Source organism: Simochromis diagramma, unplaced genomic scaffold (genome assembly GCF_900408965.1).
Source record: "Simochromis diagramma unplaced genomic scaffold, fSimDia1.1 OVJJ01000753.1, whole genome shotgun sequence".
NCBI classification, from domain to species: domain Eukaryota; kingdom Metazoa; phylum Chordata; class Actinopteri; order Cichliformes; family Cichlidae; genus Simochromis; species Simochromis diagramma.
The window spans coordinates 7,669,370-7,689,827 of record NW_024387523.1 but is presented as its reverse complement, the minus strand read 5'-3'; the positions used below and the strand labels follow the sequence as shown (position 1 = coordinate 7,689,827).

General features: G+C 41.3%; 1 protein-coding gene across 8 annotated transcripts in view; it reads left to right on the top strand.

Annotated features, from left to right (window-relative positions):
* The window catches only part of akap9 (A kinase (PRKA) anchor protein 9), a 70,858-nt gene that overhangs the window by 18,547 nt on the left and 31,853 nt on the right, over window positions 1-20,458 (top strand). For 7 of the 8 annotated variants that reach the window (XM_040021311.1, XM_040021310.1, XM_040021312.1 and 4 more), the window contains 16 exons: window positions 552-707; window positions 909-1,064; window positions 1,186-4,059; window positions 5,274-5,336; window positions 6,710-6,857; window positions 7,033-7,103; window positions 7,216-7,336; window positions 7,533-7,630; window positions 8,017-8,122; window positions 8,709-8,931; window positions 10,357-10,408; window positions 11,249-11,584; window positions 11,815-12,096; window positions 14,818-14,945; window positions 15,140-15,327; window positions 17,325-17,557. In XM_040021311.1, coding sequence (XP_039877245.1) covers window positions 552-707; window positions 909-1,064; window positions 1,186-4,059; window positions 5,274-5,336; window positions 6,710-6,857; window positions 7,033-7,103; window positions 7,216-7,336; window positions 7,533-7,630; window positions 8,017-8,122; window positions 8,709-8,931; window positions 10,357-10,408; window positions 11,249-11,584; window positions 11,815-12,096; window positions 14,818-14,945; window positions 15,140-15,327; window positions 17,325-17,557 — 5,235 coding nt within the window. The remainder of the gene's footprint in view (window positions 1-551; window positions 708-908; window positions 1,065-1,185; window positions 4,060-5,273; window positions 5,337-6,709; window positions 6,858-7,032; window positions 7,104-7,215; window positions 7,337-7,532; window positions 7,631-8,016; window positions 8,123-8,708; window positions 8,932-10,356; window positions 10,409-11,248; window positions 11,585-11,814; window positions 12,097-14,817; window positions 14,946-15,139; window positions 15,328-17,324; window positions 17,558-20,458) is intronic. The other variant, XM_040021309.1, reaches the window with a different exon arrangement.

The following is a 20,458-nucleotide window of genomic DNA, read 5'->3' as shown; positions in this document are numbered from 1 at the left end:
GCAGACATATGTGCACATAGTGTGCGCTACTATTCGATTTCATCAGCATCCATCTGTATCCCTGAGTGATCGTTTAGTCTTCCAAGGCTTTCGGTCATAACAACGTACAGTGGCTCCACCAATTAAACTCAGAAGCCAATTTTGAGGTCCATACTCAAATCCCAAGTGATCAGAAGGGAAACTTTTGTAATAATGGAAATTTCATAAGGTGCACAAAGTGATGAAATTGGGGAGGAATTTCTTTTCTTTTTTAATTTAAGCCCTTTTAAAATTTTTCTATTTATTTTTAATTGATAGAGTCAGAATGTTATAATCACACCTGACATTTAAACAGTTTCACAATGAGTTTAAAGTTATCAAGATGGGGAATATTTTTATTCCTGACCTTTACCTCCTTGGCAGCGCTATAGTTCAACCTTGTATGTGCACGTTTCCTTTTATTGCTTCAAACACCAGCTCATTCATCTCTTTTTTTCAGTCATATATATGAGTATTAACTGGTTAAGCTGTGTAAATTGACGATTTCACTTAATTCCATTTTAAATTTATAGCTGCAGGAGTTTGAAGCAGCACTGAAGCAGCGAGATGGCATCATCACCCAGCTCACATCCAACCTGCAGCAGGCCCGTAAAGAGAAAGACGAGATCATGAAAGAGTTTTTGGAGCTGACCGAGCAAAGCCAAAAACTACAAATTCAGTTCCAGCAGGTAAAAATACTTTCATATTTATCAACCGAACTGTTTATCTGTTCTGTACTACTTACGCTTTTAATATGATACTTTTGTTTGTAATTTAAAGTCTAATAAGGAATACATATTTGTGATAAGGTGGTCTTATAACCTTTAAAAACTGGACCTGTGTTTTTCCCCTTTATTTTTTGTACCGTCTTATCTGACTGGTAATCACAGCTACAGGCAGGTGAGACTCTGAGGAATACGAGCCACAGCAGCACTGCGGCTGATCTTCTACAGGCCCGGCAGCAGCTTGTTCAGCACCAACAGCAGCTGGACGAGATGAATGTTGAGGTCAGAAAACTCCAGGAAGAGATCAGTGAGATGGAGTCGGTAAGAAGTTGCCTTGTCTGTTACGCTACATGTTAATATTTTTGTGTTTTAATTAAATTGGTTGCACAGTGTGTTTTTTAAATATAGCCCAAGCATTTCTAAGATGTAATTGTCTTCGTAGTCAGGGAGAAGAGCTGAAGAATCATTTGTCCAAAGGATAAATGAAAAGGACTTGCTGATTGCTCAACAAGAAAACCTTATTTCGAGTCAGGAGCAGTCACTGACAGAGTTGAGAGCAGCAGAGGGGTCTTTTGCACAAACACTGAGGGAGAAAAATCAGTTAATTTCAGAGCAAACTGCAATAATCACAGAACATGAGCGGTCACTGACTCTGCTCAGAGATGAACTTGCTCATGTGGGAAGGACTACAGATGAGAATATTATACCGCAGTCAGATGAGAAAGATCTCATTATAGCAGAGAAGGAGAGAGTCATTTTAGAACGTGACTGTTCTGTTACGCAGCTCGAAGATGAGCTGGAGACCTCAGAGAAACATCTGCGCGAGCTCCAACAGCGAATGGCTGTAAAGGAATCTGAGCTGGAAAAATGTCTGGATGAGTTAGAAAGCACAAGGTCTGACTTGGAGAGTTATAAAAATGAAGTAGAGAGTTGTAAATTACAACTGGAGACGGAGCAAAAGGAGTTGGAAATTTGTAAGAGTGAACTTGTGACCTCCAGACAGAAAGAGCGAATGTCATCTAATGAAATCATGCAGCTCATGGGCACAGTCGAAGATCTGCAGAAGCGTTGTCACCGGGGCAGCATGTCTGAGAGTGACACCGTTCAAAAAATGCAGGGAGAGACCGAGAGGAAGCTGGAGCTTCTCAGGGCGGAGCTGGACGAGATGTACGGCCAGCAAATTGTCCAGATGAAGCAGGAGCTTAATTTGCAGCATGCAGCGAGAGTGCAGCAAATGACTGAGCAACATCACGCAGAGCTCGAGCTTCTAAAAGCGCAACAACTGTCCCAAACTCCCACTGGCAGTGCTGCTGAGGTGGGTGCACTTAACACTAAGATTAGGGAGCTCCAAGAAACTTTAGAGCAGTTTCAATCTATGCACGAAAAAGCCAGACATGAGCTTAGCGAAGTAGCCAGAGAGAAGGTCAGCCTGCAGGCCAGGGTGGATGGTCTTCTTCAAGAGCTGCATTTAGCTAATGACAAAGTGGAGCAGGTATCCCACAGTCTTCTCTCTCAGGAAAGCCAACAAGTTGAGCTGCAGCAGCTCCAAGAGACCATTGACAATCTGAGGAGTGAGCTGTCTGCTGCTCAGGAAGCCGCACAAGAAGCTGAAACTAAACATGAATCTGAAATAACCAATTACAAGATTAAGCTGGAGATGATGGAGAGGGAAAAGGATGCTGTGCTGGACCGCATGGCAGAGTCACAGGAAGCAGAGCTGGAACGACTGAGGACCCAGCTTCTGTTTAGTCATGAAGAAGAGCTCACCAATCTGAGGGAAGACTTGCAAAGAGAGAACTTCTTAAACACAGAAAACCTTCTCAATGAAGCTGCTATCAAACACGAGAAAGCGCTGGATGAGCTACGTGCTGGTTATGAAGAAGAAGTGCGTTTGTTACAAAGGGAGAAAGTAGAATTTGCCACAGAGCGGGATGAACTTTTGCACCAGATTGTTGGACTCAAAGAAGACCTGAAGATGGCTTTGCACAGCTCTAAAACAGACAAGCTCGTCCAGCAGCTCCAAGAGCTCCAGGTCGAGCTTGAGGAACTCAGAAAGGGTGGAGAAGAACGAGCAAGAATGGAGACTGAAATGCATACAATACTAAAAAAGACGGACGTACTTGAAAACCAAGCAAAAGAGCGAGAGCAGCACTGGGAGAACAAGCTTAAAGAGCATGAACAGGAAAAGGAGACGCTGATCCAATCAAATAACACTTTAAAAGAAGAGATTAGCTCAAAAATCACAAAAATTGAGACACTCACGGCAGAGAACAATCAAATCCAGCAACAAGTAGCTGAGCTTAGGGAAGAAGTAGAAAAGCAGAGGACTACTTTCTCTTTTGCTGAAAAGAATTTCGAGGTCAATTATCAGGAGCTGAAGGAAGAGTACAAGTGTCTCATTGAGGCAAAGACGCAGCTGGAAGAGAGGACACGGAAGGAGACGCTTGAATTTGAGGCAAAAATTGCCAGCCTTCAGTCACAGATTCGAGAGCTGGAGGAGAGCAGCAACATGGAGGACACAACTGATAAAGCTGTGATTGAAAAACACTCTACTGAACTAATGGAGAAGCTTAATGTTACTTTGAATGAGAAGGAAAGCCTGACTGGAAGGCTTTCTGAAGTTACAGAGCAATTAATGTTTACAGAGAGCAAAGTGGGACAACTGGAAGAAGAGCTGATGAAAGTGAGACGAGAAAACTCGGAGGTCATTGCCCGAAATGAAATCCTAGAGAAGGAACTGGAAAAGAAGCAGGAGATTACGACAGAGCAGATAAGAGGGCAGGATGCCCAGAGAAAAGCTAAGCTCCAGGAAGATGAGGCAGCTCTTGAGCCAGTTTGTTCTTCGGTGGATCATCACATTCAGATTCAGTCTCTGCAGGAAGAGATCAAGGCTCTACAGTCCCTCTTACAGGCAGCTGAACACGAGAGAGACGCCATTCGGCAGACTCTGGAGCTCAACAGGCTCTCACAGACTCCGTCCCCGGCAGCGGTGCAGTCCTCGGGGGAGGGACCTGTTGAAGGACGAGCCTCCCCGCAGAAATCCTCAGGCTCAGGGTCAAGCAGGCGCAAGAGGCGGCAGAGGTCGAAGCAGGAGCGCAAAGTGGGCTCAGCTCTTTCAGAAAGCAGAGAAGAAAGACAAGGGGAGGAGAAAGAGGAGGCAGCGACTGAAGAAGAGAGAGCTAAAAGTGCTGCAGAGGATGAGATGCAGCCTCAGATGGAGAGACAGGTTGCATCTCGTTCAGGAGAGGGGGCCGGTAAGGAGGACTCCACTGACGGATACCAGGGAGACGGAGGCAGAGGCTACATCAGCAGAGAGGTAGGCACTCACATGTATCTGCTGCAGCACGCTGCTACCGTTTTCCTTTGCCTTTTTTACAGTATGTCTAAATGATGAAAGAGCTTGTGAAAAGAGTTAAAACTGCATCACAATTAATGCTGGGGTACTTGGTGTTAACACTGTTGTTATTATTATTATTGTTATTATTATTATTATTATTAGCTTTGTAAAAAGAAATGTGCTGATTGTGTATTCGTAGCCAGATCTTGCTGAAATATTGAAGAGAATGTGACTGAGGCGTTTCAGCGCTGACATATTTTTCTCTGTAGTGAGAAACAGTTATGATTGCAGATTGCCTTCAGGCTTGCTCTGAAAGGTAGCACTGAGCAACATAGTCAGGCTGCTGTGCTGAAAGATACAGTTTCAAGTTTAACCATTCAGCGAGGTAATTGTGGGAAATATGCACGCTCAATGCAGCCTGCATGTTGCATTGAAGTGTCCATTGATATTCTGCTCATTTCTACTTTTTAAAGAGGCGCTATTCAATATTTATAATCAGCTCCTCCTCAAACTCCGTGTAATAATGCTGCTTTTTAAAATGGCTGGAAATGGGGAAGAAAAGCAGTCAGCGAGTCTTCTGATAGCTTTGAATCATTGCAGTTGTGCAGAAATGTGTACATTCTAGTTTCTTTCCATCTTGCAGGGAGTGAAGGGTTTGAGGTGAGAAGCCATTTTAACCCAGTCACTTCTGTGTCTGTGTCACTTCAAGCTGTGTCACAAATGCACAAAGAGTACAAAAAGATCGTGTACGGTGTCTGTCTGCCATTTTCACATCTGTGCCTCGTCATTAGTTTCTCTCACCTCCTGGGTTGGAAAAGCCAAACATGCAAAACCCCCAAAATACAAAAAAAGCAAGGGTTAAAAATGTAACGCAGCACTTTAAAGTTTTACTTTAGTAGATATGTAGTTGATTTGCAGTGTAAGAGCCACATTTCTATTTAAAGGACTTTACTGATGTTCTGCGTAGAGTTAATGCTGGGTTAAACAGGAGATTATAAAATCCCTGCATCCTTTGTAAAGTGTAGTGGATACTTTTAGGAAAGAGTTACTAGATGTACTCCATGCTCCCACTCAGGAAGTGATCCATAGCAGTGCATCTTACCTTTCTGTTCATCACTGTCTTATTTGTGAGCGCTTGTGGGAAAATATCAGCTTTAAAAACTACAATATGTTTACTCTGCTTGCTTCTTTAGGTGAGCGGACATGGGCCAACCGGCGGCTCGGAGCATGCTATCGAGGGAGAGCCGACCGAACATGTAAATGTCACTTAAGCTCACATCCTGCCTTTTGGTTTTCAGTTGCTTTGATGCATCAAACAGTGCGATGTAAAGGTCAAAATATTTTTTTAAAAAACAACCCGCTCATACAGCTGCAGTACAGTGCAACCTGTGCTTTTATCCTACACCCGTCTGATGAATAAATTCCTCCTGTTCACGAGTAGGTACAGGCAACGAGATTTGATCATTTCCACACTCGACGTGCCTCAAATTATCAAGTGGATGTGCTTGTTGTGTAGGCAGAAAATTTTCACCAGGCAAAATAAAAAATAAACTCTGCATCAGCAGTCGTATCAGACGGCCTCACGAAAAATTTAAAATAAAAATTGTCATCAGAGGAAAAGCATGCTGTAAGGAATACAGTAAGGGGGGGAAAGTCTGTTTCTCAAAGCAAAATGGTCCTTGATGTCAGGGAGCAGCTGGGGATAATCCTTGACAGTACCCGAGGCGGTTGCTGAAGAGAGAAGCTAACAAAGTGTGCAGGTTTCTGTGCAAAAAAATATGCTCCTAAAATCTCTGTAAACATGTAAAAACCTCAGTTTAACATTAGGAACTAGACTGTAGACTACTTCTTAATAAAACCACTCCATTCCCACTTTAGCAAGTCTCTTAAAAACAAATATGGGAATTGTTTTATATATTTGAGCTTTTCCTTTTTCAGTATTTGGAGTAAAAATATGTCATTTTGTAGCAGCGTCACATAATAGCACAGCTGCCATCTGCTTGTTAGGCACTGACCATCTCTCATCTGCATGTTTTTAAGCAGCAGCATCTGCATAGCTACAGGTTTGAAAAGAGTCTGCTCTGCATCCATCAGGTATAGTGCGAATGGGGAGATGGCGTCATTAAAGTACACCCTGTTCAGAATGTAGAGTGCACTTTAAAACGTTTGACATCAAAGGTAACAGAATCACAGGTTCACAAGTGTGTAACCATAATGAGTTTGTGCTAATGCACGATGCATAATTAGAGAGAGAAGCCTCACCGTGGGCCTTTTGTTCCTCGTTAAAGAAGTGATAATAGCAGACCTCACATCCTAAACACAGATGGCTCGTATCACGGCTCCGCCAAACAAATATGATTGCTGGCGTTATGTTATTTAATAATTTATGTCTTCTGGTTATTACATTAATGTAGTATTCTGCATAATTTAATTTGTGGTCAATTATAACTGATATGTGATTATATTTAATTCTCTTTTTTTCCTTTGTATATAAATATCATAATTCTGTACTTGTGTGTGTGTGTATATATATTTAATAGCATACATATACTGAATATCTGTATGAAAAGACACATCCCATTATGGGTTATTTGATGTTGATGAGATGATCTCTTCTTCCTGCTTTAAGGGTGAGTGCAGGTTGCAAATGGAGGCCCAGCGCATTAGCCTGTCTCAGATCCACGCTGCCCAGTTTGAGCTGCTGCAGGAGGAGACCGATGCCCGCACACGCTCTCTGGAGCTGCAGCTGCAGGGCTTGAAAGATCGCGGTGCGCAGGGTGAGCAGATAGAGAGCTTTGTGTGCATCTGTGTTTGTGGCAAAGCAGAGCAGCAATCTGATGGGCTCATGTGTCCTCCACAATTTTGTTTTTAATACTGCCTGCTTATAGTTATACATCAAAACCTGTATGATTTTTATATTACCTACATAATTTTTGTGCTTGTTTTTCTTAGATGAACAAAAAAGCTTCAAATACCAGGATGTGATGCAAACAGTGTCTGAAGAATGCACTGCGATTATTCTGGTAATTACTAAGGAATAATATTTGAATTTGGTGAATCCTTTCCCTTTTTTTAAAAAAGAAAGTGTGGTGCTTCATTATTATCTCATTCAGCCTCATCTTTGTTTCTTTTCAGTCTTTTCGAAAAATCTTTGGTGAAAAGTTTTTGGTGAGCGTCGATGCAGAGAGCAAGCCGCTCACTTCAGAGGAACAACCAGTAACTAGTGACTCCACCTCCATGATCCTGGAGGCCAGAGGTACGCTTTTAACGAGTACATTAAACAAATATTGCATGTAATAAAACACATGAGTCTCCTGAATGCGGCACCACGGGGTCACCGTTAATTACTGTGTGGCTACTAAATGCTTTTACCTCACCCGCTGCAGGTGCACACTCGGATACAAAAACAAAATGTAATCCTTCTTTTTATTTTTCTTTCTTTTTATTTTTAGAGCTTTACAGAGAGCTTCAGCAGGTCAGAGAGAGGATTGAGCAGGAACATCGTCGACTCTCACAGCTCCAGGCTCTGCTGAGAGACGATGGGAACAAGGTAGAAACTTACTCACCCGCAGCCACAAGCTGTGCTTCAGTTCTACACTACAAGCTAATTCCAGCCAAGCTTTGAGCTTTTGTTTTATCACAATCAAATATTTCATTATCAAATATTTGAATATGTTCACAGCAGAAATAATGAGAATTGTTTATGTAGTTTCATTGGCTGTGAAATTTCTTAATTAGCAGGTTGGACTGCATGCATCAGTGCATGAATTGTGCTGTATCATTTTATGTTAGTATAAAACTGAAAAGTAAAAGGTTTTGCTATGGAAATTATTCTATATGGGAAATAATATTTTATAGCTCTGAAGTGTTTGTTTTGAGGACCAGTAAAGATTAAAGTATGCATGGAAGAGCCCCACTAAATCTGTTGTTTTCCAGATGAATGAACTGCAGACAGCGTTCAGTGAGCTGAAGAGCAACAGTGAGAAGGAGATCTCTGATCTCCGAGAACAGGTCGCCTCTTTAAGCCCCTCAGCAAGCAAAGGTAAATCTGGAGTTCATTTTTCTGATAAAAAATTAAACACTATTATATGTCAAAGCTCATGTAAGTGTGTAATAATAATAATAATAATAATAATAATAATAATAATACGTCTTAAAGATCCCTGGTTTAGGATCACTATTATTCGTTCTCTTGTAAGCTGTCTGCAGCTGCAGGCTTTAAAGTGTTGCAGAGTTGTGCTGTTGAAGTGTGTGATGATTTTTGTGCCCAGAAGGTCCCTCATACTTTGAGCTGGTGTCCTGGTTACATGGTGCATTTTTAATTTTTGCATAAACTGCTTTGTATTCAGACTGTTTCTCAAATGTGTATAAAAGAATGCAAATGCAATGCAGTAAACAGCAAAACAATGTTTTGACTCTTCTGTCCAGAAATATTTAGTTTATCTTTTACCTGTAAATGTTATTGTGACCAAGTTATTTCTCTGCTCATTCATTTCTTGCTAGATATATGCATGTAGGCTTTTGGCACTGCAGCAGGCTGCATTCCCAGAACAAACATAAAAGTATCTTCTAATCAATTTAAATCTCTGATGCTTTCTAGTTTCACATTTCACCTCTGTATCGATTAGATCTGGAGGAGCTGCCCGGTGCATCTACTTCCCTGACCATGGAGTTGCAGAGGCTGAAGGCCGAGGCCAAGGAGAAGCAGCTGAAGCTGGAGGAGAGTCACAGGCAAGAGATGGAGCGTCTCAGAGCTCACTACCAGCAGCAGGCCACAGAGACGGAGGAGCGATACGCAACGGAGCTCTTCATGCTGCAGCAGCGACTGCAGGAGGTCACCACCCAATACAGGTGATGCGCCAGTTAAGCGAGACCCTATTTAAATGTTTATACGCATTTTAAGACAAATTAGTTTGTGAAGAAAACTTGCACAGATAAAAACAAGGCATAAGATATTTTTCACTGGGGGGAAAAAAACTGTAAAACATTTAAAACCCCGAAGCTAATTTTTATAGATGACTTTACACTCCATTGTTGTTTCATGTGAGACTTTTTAGTTTTTAAACAGCACTGCAGCTGCGCTGATAACATCTCGTGTTTACGTTTAAACACACGGACTCATTTTAATGCTCAGTTGGCCGAGTTTGTGTATGTCAAGTCTGAACAGACAAAGTGACATGAGTGACTGTACTAAAGATAACTTCAAACACAAGCTGGTGTGCACATCCTGTGCAGCACGTGGAAGCTACCTGACCCACTTCAGTTGACAACAAAGCCTTAACTAATGAAATATTCACTAGGCCGCCCACAAACATGTGAAAGTACCTTGTCAGCCTTTACATGTGGTTTTCAGAGAGAAGGGAGACAATAAAAAAAGAAATCCACCCGCTAAGTGCCATTTTCTTTAATTAAATAAACTTGTGGCCAAATTGTAAGCAGTTGCATCTCAAACGTGATCTCTGAACTCTATATATCCTGTGTCTTCCATCAATCCGTTTTCACGCATCCAGCTTTTGGTTTCCGGGGTAGTAAAGTTAGCCTTTATGTGCTAGCTCATACTTCCTACATACTTTGAGTTAGAGATATGATAAACTAAATACATATTTATATATTTTTAATGCATGAAATCAGTCTTTCTTTCTTTTTCTTTTATAACTAAGACGCTGCTGCCCTCCACTGTTTGAGATTGTAAATATAAGCTTGTTTTCCTCTCCTGACTTAAGTCTAATAAAAGTTTTCCAGAGGTGTGGAATTCAGTCACAATTTTATATCCAAGTAAATTATTCTTACGTATATATCTTTACTTAAATTACTCCATTACTCCATAGGGGCAGGGTTACACTCAGTAATTGTTTTGTTTTTTTTTGTTTCTAAACATTATTTTAAAATAAATATTAAATTTACATCAGCAGCGTTTGACTTAATGAACTTCTTGTAAACCTTTTTTTTAAAAAGCAAAAATGATGAGTTGCAGCATATTTAATTTTGTTTATTTTATCTGTTAGCCTCATTATTAATTATTGAAAAGATCATTTACATACATTTTTGGACAAAGACACAACGTTTGTGTGAAATGATAGATAAAGCATGCAGGCTCAATGATAATGTAATAAAACTTGAGTTGACGGTTCTCCTTCGTTACTATTTTTTCTATCTGAACAGTGCAATGAATACCCCCCTTTTTTTTTTTTTTTTTGTCTCAGAGGTGCTCAACTTTAAACTTGTTTTACGTCACAGTCGATGCTGACTTTGCATTTTGTCTTTCTGCTTCTCCAGTGTTCCAGAGTCCGGCTCTGAGAGGATGGGGGAGCACAGAGAGGAACTAAAGGTTTGGTTTCCCCACTTCACCCTCTTCCTAAGTCTTCCACGTCACACGCAGCATATCGTAATACAAGCTGAAATATGAACTTGCATTAAGATGCTATGACAGTAAGGGTGGATAGGAGGGAACAGTTGAAGCCTTCAGGGTAAAACGTGCTCTAAATCCCCCGCCTCAATTCCACAACCAGCATCGAGAGTTAGTCCTATATCTAACGATTAAAAGGGGCTGGACGTTGCATAACGCCGTTTTAACCAAGCGGGCGTATTCTAGTTTCGGTGGCTGCATGAAAGGAGGATTCTGTCTTGCGTGAATGAACTGCGGTCCATTTAAGCCATTTCAACTTCTCTCTTTCCTCAGTTTGTCATTCTTACTCCCTCTGACCTCAAAACTGCACGGCTCATGTTTTCAGGCTCTCACATCCTCACACAGAGATAAGAGAGGAAGATTGACAGAAGTGGGGATAAACTGAGGAAAAAATCTGGCACTTTCCGACGTTGTATGTTTTTGATTTGAAGCGTCTAGCTTGCAGCAAGACGACAAGGAAGGCGAATGACTGTGAAATAGACAAGGAATGTCTCATCGCAAGACAGAGTGGTAGTGTGTTAGTGGAAAGTGTTTCTGTATTGTAACGCAAGACATCGCTTTATCTCTTTATCATGTCTGGGAGGCAGGGAGAACAAAATGCTGTATTTAGCAGTGGATGAAGGATGGGGGGAGCTTAACTAGAGGAGTTGGTTATTTCAGGAACTGTCTTAAGGAACTTTCATTACTTAAATCTTCACAGCTTGCTTCGTTTTAACACACTGCTGCTGTTGTACACTTTCTGACTTCTTTCACTCTTTTCAGGAGCTGAGTGGGGAGGATTTGTCAGAGGAAGATGTGGAGCTGTCCCGATCTGTCAGGTCTGCAGGCCTGACAGCACAACTGCAGGCACTGAGGAAAGCGCTCTATCACAAGTACCTCCAAGAAGTCGCCGCTCTCAAAGAACAGCACAGCAATGAGCTGAGGCGACTGAGAGAAGAAAGGGAACGGGAGGGGAGACCGGGAGACAGAGCAGAGAGAGAGCAGGATCTCAACGGGATCAGCGGTGCTGGAAGCTCCACCGAGAGCCTCGGGGTAGCCGCGCAGGTCCCTGTGGAAGAGAAGCAACACCGGGAGAGAGTGGAGGAGGAAGTCGCCAGAGTATGTGGACATGTATTATGAGTTTTTGTGCAAACATCAGGTCGAGAAAGCCCCTGAGATCAACTGGTGTGATCTTGTTTTCAGAGGCTTGATCCTCAGGTCGTGGACGTTTATAGTGTAGTTTGTGGACCCCAAAAATGAATCTTTTAGATCTCCATTGTGTCTCACATTAAACAAAATCATGAAGAAAATGTCTTTGTACCCATGGGTTTTTTGTTTTTGTTTTTTAGGCTATAGTTCAGATGTCTGTGGAGTTTGCACAGCAGACTGAGCTGGCTCGAATCAACAAGCGTGCCCGTGAGACAAGCTCCTCCATGCAGACCCAGTCGGACGAGGAGGCGCTGGTGGACGGGGAGAAAGAGGAGCCGACTCCCAGAGATTCCCTCACTGAAGGCAGCAGGCTGGAAGAAGTTGAGAGGGAGAGACTGGAGAGGGAGCTCGTAGAGAGGGACACTGAGATTAGAAAGTTAAAGGAGGAGCTGCAGAAATCTGCAAAATCGGGACCTGAGCAGGTCAGTGTCATCTACTCAGCCGTCATATGCAATGTGTGCCTCTGCTCTCCACTTTCAACCAACATCACACATGCATTTATTCCCTCTGACCGACTTATTTGCTGCTGTCATTAATTTTAAGATGTACCATGTCACAGTTCAGGTGTTGCATCTCTTGGGTTGAATCTAAGTTATATATCATTTATTTTTTTAAGTAGTAAGAGTAGTATTGCTTTTTGGCTACTCTTACCTGAGAACTATGAGCTTGAATTTTGTTCCTGAATCTGGGATTTTTTTTTATATGCAGAACTTTAATCAATAATGTGGAGGAAGCAGTTTGGTTCTGTATTACAATATAGTTTCACATTTTGCATACACACACCTACTTCATTAAAAAAAATAGTTTTTAAGTATTTTAGTCAAATGATGCTGTAATTTATGAAATTTGTAAAGTTTCATCAACTATCTACCCTGCGTGCCCTGATTTCCATGTGCTGATTGAATATAATGTTATTTTTCAAAGCACTCCTCCTGCCTTCACCAACCATTTACTGCATGATTAAGCTTTAACTGTGTGATAGCAGAGGCTGTCATTTTGAGTTTTCCTTGTGGTACGAGTTACTCCAGCCCACTCTCTAATATAGTATAGTTTAAAAAAAAAACTACTAATACTTAAAAAAAATGTTCATGCACAACAGTAAGTGGTTTAAAATAACTGTAATGATGAGAAAAATGCATCTGGACCTTAACTTATTCATATGTGTTATGGTATTTACTTTGGGTCTTTGCAGAGACATTTTCAAAGTTAAATTAAGATGTGGAAATGATCCACATCTTAATGATCCACAGAAATAAATAGCAAAAACTTTTCTTTCTTTCTTTCTTTTTTTTTTGATATAGGCAAATCTTTTCAGCCTAAAAATATACAGTCGGTCTATTTACAAACTGTGATGCTGAAGCTTTCCGTTTAATCTCAAAAGTACAATTTTCAGAATCAGAATACTTTATTAATCACTAAATCACTAAAGAAATTATGTGGTTACAGTTGCTCCAAGACAATTAGAACAGTAACTAAATAAACGAAATTAAATAATACAATATATTACAAAGTTCACAAAATATAGGCAATGGCTCTAATATATAAATATTCATATTATAGCAGAGAATATCTCTATCTATACGTCTATCTATGTATCTAGTGTGTGTGTGTGTGTGTGTAGTGTGTGTGTAGTGTGTGTGTGTGTGTGTGTGTGTGTGTGTGTGTATGTGTATAATCTTCTAGATTAATGCATATTTATCAGTTGTTTATTAAATCAATGAATTCTGTGCAAAAGAGATCCCTGGTTCAGCCAGAGTCTGACTGAAATTGGAAAAATATCAACCTCCACACACCTAGAAAAGATCAGTTACTATCTAGTGTTTTTTGCTTTTAGAGACTAATTACAAGCTGACTACTCAGACGTTGAGTGTGCAATACTCGTAGCCTTTGGTTGACCACTTCTGATTGCATGGCAATTACAATGAAAAGTTGAGCCGTTTTGCCTCCAAACGGTCGGTCTGGCTCAGGCTGACTGCAATCACTCTCAGACAGTGTGAACGTTTGCAAATAATTTCTGGGTAATTTAGAAAAGTAGACAAGTCGGCCACACTCAGCTGGTTACCCTGGTTATGTTCTGGTTGTAGTCCTATTTAAAAGCAGCATTGCCAACTGCCTGTTTTTCTGGGGGAAGGAGGGGGTTTGAAATTAAACCATCTGAGTCTCTGTTTCATATCTAGAAGGTTCTGACTGGACTGGATGCTATTAGCTAATGTGAATTTCTATAGATGGCAACAGATTTTCAAATTCATAACACAAGGTAGCAATAGCTCTGGTTGTGCTGTTGTCTCCACGCAGCGTTTTCCCTGGAGTGACCGAGACATTGTACAATTACTTTTTAAACCAGCTTTGTTAATTGTGGTTCCATTTAGGAAAAGAATTTTAAAAATCCATTTAAATTTGTTTTTGTAATACTCAGAAATAGCATGACTAGGGTAGTTTGCATATTCTACAACAAACCACAGACACTCACAGTCTGACCTTGGTTTCAGTGTCAGTGCCTTAAATGCATTTTCCTGTTTTCAGGTGTCACAGTGTGCAGTGCTGTGTTCTTACTAAAGAATATTAGGAAACAGTAGCATGCAAAACATGTGCTGAAATAGTTTAAATAACTTCCGCTCGTATTGCAAACTACATTAACACCTGGCATGTAATCAGTCCAGTAGAATGTCTGGATCCACATTAGTTAGCAGTTTTGCAGAAAGATGATGTCTCCAACTATTTATTTATTTTGGTTTGTCACTTATGATTTGAGCCAAACTAGTAAACTGATCCCATAAACTGTTTGTTTGGGGGCAACGATGGGATAAACGTTGCATTACTGCGGCTCTTCCAGGAGGTGGAGCTATCGCCTCTGCCAGTCTTTGTGCCTCAGGTGCACCTGTTGCCATAGCAGCACAAAGATAGTAGTGTTTCTCTCAGCTCCAAGGGAGTTAAAGTGTGTCTTTGTGTGCGCTTGTAAAAAGGCCAGTGTGTCTATGTGCGCCTTGCTGGGCCTGATTTGAATTCACTTTTACTAATGGTCGCGCACGCTCAGCACGCTCTCCGCTGCTGTCGAGAGTTTTCAGGAGTGTTTACGCGGCCGAAACTTTGCAATGACGGGGCTGCTGTCTGTGTTTTCTCTGCTGCCCGTCCAACCCTTAAAGAAGGAAGATGGCGGTGATGGAGAAGCCGAGGACGATGATGATCCAGGCGGGTCGGGAACAGCGAAGGCTGATGAACGCAAACGGTCTTCACAGGACGACGAAGATTCTTCTGATAAAGAGGCTGAGAGGTACCTCTGCATTCATACTTTCTCAGTATCAACACATCACTGTTGTGTGGACAGATGCTCAGTTTGTTTTTATGATAGCCTGTTGACTGAGTGCCGCACACATATTTATCTATCCAGTTGTTCACATGTGAACTCCTCTTCAGTTTTTTTTTTATGAGTTTAGTACTAACTCTTCATCTTCTGATGATTTTTAGAAACTTGTTGCGTAAAGCCAACATGAAGCTCAGTCAGGTGCTGGTTGAAGTCTTGAAGACCACAGCAGCAGCAGAGGAAACGATGGGCCTCCACATGCAGAGTCTGCGTGATGCTTCCGGTGCAGCACAACTTCCCCACTCCACCACACAGTCAGCCAATACAGAGCCACGCCGACTTTATAACACAGGTGAGCAACATCAAGATTCAGCAGTAATTCAATACTGAATCCAGTTATTAGCCAAAAACAAACAAGTGAAAGAGCAGACTGCAAAACTTCAAAATATGATTATGTGTTTGGACTAAAAATACTGCTGATAGTAGCTGACCTTGTAGTACGAAAGTCATCATCAAAAACGACACTGATTAATTTCTTGAGATTTCTTTAAAACTCTAGACTTGAATTTCAAATTTGATTAGTCTCGCTCAAAACACAAAATATAGCAATAACACTACATCCACAGTTATTTTAGCATCTGTAGCTGCAATTTAATTGCTTCTGTCATTAATAGGAAATGCAGTACCATGTGCCTGAACAAGGAGATGTTGCCTTCTGTGGAAAAAGTTGTCAAGCGAACATTTAATGCGATCAGATGCAGATAACCGTGCTGATGGTCGTATAATTGAGGTGTTAGAAAAGTATTAGATTGACCTAAATGGATGATTGAAGGTGAGGGTTATGTTTCCATGGAGGCTAAGCACAACACAGTCTCTTGTTACCTTTAGATCCTGGATTCATTTGTTATTTTGATACTTCCTAAAATACATAGCTGCTCATAGTAATCAGTGACCTGCAGGTCATCAATAGGACATCAGAGGTTAGACGATTGTTTGGCTAACCTGGCGTAAGTCCAGTGTTAGACTTTATCATGCATGCATTTCAGGTTGTCACTGCACAGACACTAAACATGTCCGCCCGTATGCCTGCACTCTCCAAACAGACTGAGAAATATTATAATAAGAACATTATAATAATACCCGTCTGTGGAGTCCACAAGCGAGTATAATCCTTATTCTTCTTACTTTATTTTTTGGGGGGAAATATTACCTCTAAAGAGGACACTGAGGATTACAACACATTCTTGGCACTTTTGCACAAATTCCTATTATAACAGACTTTTGCTGATTGCAGGTCAAAGTGGAATAAAAAGCCAAATAGTATTTTTAAAAAGTAAGGTTGTGCTTATCTGGGAGGCATTCAACGTAACACTTAAGGCTTTTTTTTTTTTTATTGCACAAGTTTTCTCAAAAGCTTGTTTTCCCATGACTGATATCAGTCATAAAGTCCAGCCAGTCGTGTATGCACGGTAGATCGGGGTTGGTCTTATCACATACTTTCATGCAAAACAGTTGGAGCTGGTGAATCACCGACCTGTGTGACGTTTATATATGCAACCGTGACAGCACTTTATCTCATTTCCCCTTTTTAATGAAAACATATTTAAAACACAGTTGAGCAACAAATGCCTGTAAAAGTCACAAAACACCACACATAAGTGTGCCCGTGTTGCACAGCAACTACAGCGCGTTAAGTGTTTTTGTGCCACATTAATTCATTAACTTTTCTGTTAGTTTGTTTTGCATTACCCTCCACAGTGTGAACTCTTTCAAGTTTTGTTACCAGGTTGCATAAGAAGTCTTTCATTTAGGAACAGAGCCAGTTGGGTTTCACACGTTTTTTGTGGTTACAATTAGAGAAACCAGCGTCATAATAAAACCAGCTCGTGTCCTTCAGAAGCTGCTTTGTCCCGTTGTGCTGCATCTTTATGTCGCGCTGCCTTCTTCTTCTGCTGTCATGATACTGTGTGATTATGAGCTTAATAACATAATGTGAGTTACATAATCTGTCAGCTGTGTTACGGGCAGTTATGCGAGTGTGCTGGACCCAGTTTGAACTGGATGATGTGTGCACGCTCACCCTTATTTTGGTTATATATTTAGCACTCTTTGGCATATGACTAGCATTTTTAATGCTTATCAAACATGAAACTTTAAATTGCTGCGTCCTTACTTAGCATCTGTGAGTCCATGTTGCTTCCCCGCAGTACTTTGGTTAATCTCAAATTAGGCACCACTCAGGCCCTAACTGAACTTTTAGATACAGACTATTAGATTTAACTTAAAATATGCACACGTTGAAACAAACATGATGCATTTCTGCCTTCTGTTGCTCTGGTTAAATTCCAGGTTATACTTCAGGACGTTTACAGGGCGGTGAGACTGGTGCAGACAATGTGAGCATGTGGTCCAGAGAGATGAAGACTCCTGAGGGTCTGGAAGTGTCCCAGCAGATGATGGACAGTCTGCTGCTCGGGGCAGGGCCTCAGCTCGAGAACGAGGAATATTTAATGGGAATCAGTAGCCGACTGCAGACAGCTCTGGAGAAAATGTTGATGGCCATCACTGACACCACTAACCAGGTATACCCCAAGCATTGTTGGTTGTTAATGATTTGAGTTGTCCCCTTCCATTCATTTATTAACTTTTTTATTGGGTAGCTCACCTGTGAGTCTTATCTTAATGGGCAGATTTAGTTATTTTTAACCCAATTATAATAAAAAAAATTAATTAAGCATGCATAATAATAATAAAAAAGCCCAAACAATGCTTGATCTTTTTGATATTTACTGGTATTCTCTGCATCCTGAGACTTGCAAAAGAAGACGAGTACTGCTCCCTAAATATGAGGGAAGAGCTGGCAGGAAGTTAGCTTACCATACAGGCTAGAAACAAGTTGAAACGGCTCATGTGGCTTGCTCCAAAGATCAAAAATCCCCCAAAAGTACCTCTTTAACTAACCGATTAACTCAGTACATTTCATTAATTAGCAAACCAACTCATAAAAATAATTTCCAGGGAACCAGAGGTATCATTCTCCTAATTAAGCCTTCATTAAGTGATAATAAATTAAAGTTTAGCAGGAGACCACAAGCTTTAATATTTGACATTTTTCTTGCTCTGACTCATTTTGACACCTTGCCCCAGCTTATTGTCCTCTGTCCAGTGAAACTGGTTCTCTGTGGGTTCAGGTTTCAGAACAATCCCTCATGAATCACCCTGTGTTTATGTCTCTAAAAGTTACCAATAAACAGAAAGCTCCAGTGACACATGTAGGCTTTGTCAAAGTATTTAAATGCACACACTCAACTCCGTCACCCCGCTCCCCTTCTCTCGTTCTACTCCTGTTCATGGAGACATAATAGGGATGAGGTGGCAGAATGTGACTGGCAACAAAGTTGTCCTGTCTAGAAACTCGCGCACACAAAAGAGCAGCCTCATTCCCAGCGGTTGCCTGTAGATACGAGGAGTATTTACACAGAGCTTTTGTCCGGCCTCTCAGCCTATCGTAGTCCAGTTCCACCAGAACAACTCCATCCCCCTCCCCTTAGGCCATCCACGTAGAGCATGTCCTGTGACAACGCGCAGAGACGAGGCCAGTCTAACTAGGCCAGTGAGCGTGTTACAGTAACTGAATGCACAGTGTATCACCCCAGCGGCTGAAATTCATGCGTTATTCATGCTCGAGTGAGCTTTATCGTGGCAATCTAAAAATAGCTTTAAAGAAATTTCAGGCTGTTGTTTTAGCATCCATTTACACCACACTGTTATTTATGGAATCACTGGTTGTTAGGGGTTTTGGCGTGTTTGTTTGTTTTTTCAAAGGGTATATTCTCCAAATTTTGTTAAGAGTAATAATTTGGGTTACCAAATAATTTTAAGCAGCAATACCAGAACTCTTCTAACAGAGAAACACGTGCTGTAGTAATTTTAAATAGTTACTTTTAACCATTCTCTGGCATCATATAGACCAAATAATTTTATAAAGGTTGTTAAGAAACTGCTACAAGGTGAAAATGATCCTTATTTGTTCTCCGGTAAAGAAATACTGAAGTTTCTACAAGCTGCTTTTTAATTTGTGTGTACTTCTCGAAGTACATGCAATTAATCGCTCCCATAAACTTGTAATCAACAAAGCCTCTAATGGCGTCTCAGTGATTTTCCTGCTGCTATTGATCCTGTGTTCATTTGTCTTGTCTCTGGCTGGTGCTAAGTGATCATGTCTTGGATTGATGTAACAAGCCCGATCAGGAATGTTAACTGTCTGTTGAACAACCGCTGTAAATTATTTGCCTGGGGAAGGTGATTGCGTGGTTATTGCCCACTCCCATTATACGTGGGCGAGATGTGGAAATTGCTCGTGTGCAGCAAATTCAAAAGTTGACTCTACAAATGGAGACTTTACTTTAGGTTTGACCAAGAGGCAGCGTGTCAAAAAGCCTTAATTGCTTTTTTTTTTTTTTCTGCTGTGCACAGGAAAAGGAATCTGGTTTGACAGCTTTCTGAAGGGAGTGTGTTTTGTCTGTGGTTATTTCTGTGTACAGGGAGTGTGTGTGTGTGTGTGTGAGATCTATTTGCAAGTCTACCTAGCCCTCTGGCTCTAAGGATTGAAGCCACACCTGCTTCCCTCCCACTTTTTTTTTTCCCCAGCAGTATCCTGCTCTCTGTAATGAATGTAGGAAGTGGAAAAAGTGCTCTCGTCTGTTGAAAATGCTTTTGGATGGTTTGGATTTGAATCTTTTTTTTCTTTTTTCCCCCCCTGTGGCAGAAGCGTAGAGATGGGTAAAGGAAGTTTAGCAGTGTGAGAGTATCTCTCGTTGGTAGTAATTAAACCTCGCCTGACAGGAGAGTAGTGAGGGATATTATGGTAAGAGCACGGGAGCATGCGTGGAGCGGGAATGACAGCAACCCTAGAAGGAAGTAAGAAGGAAAGAGTGAGTGACTACAGATCTGAGCGCTGTCATTTCACCCTTGGCCGACTGCTGCTTGGACTAAACAATTAAAAAGGGGGCCAGTGGGAGGCTTCCCGGCAGGTTTGGGTTGCTACAGCGGCATAGTATTGTTAATGAATCTCCAGAGAGAGAAAGCGAGCGGAGGGAGAGGAGAGCAGGCGGGAGCAGATGTGGGGGTGTGAGCTTCACTGAGCGGTATGATATGGTTTCACTTCGAACAAAAAGAAGAGCAGAGAGAAGGCTGGGGAGCTTTAAAGAAGGCATAGAGCAAAGAAATGCTTGTCTTTGTGTTTACATACCTCCTGCAGTCACGGTCAGGAATGCCCTTTAACCTGCTGGACCCAGAAATGACTTCCACCTGCTGCCGAGGATGACACTTTCTAGTAGGATCATAAAATCCTCACCCTCACCGGATGATTTTCTCTCTCAGAATTTACCTGGATTTCTTTCTACCTCAACCAGAAAGCATGTGATTGAGCTGACGTGAATGTCACCTCCAAAGATTGTTTACTCTTCTGCTGAGCGTACCAA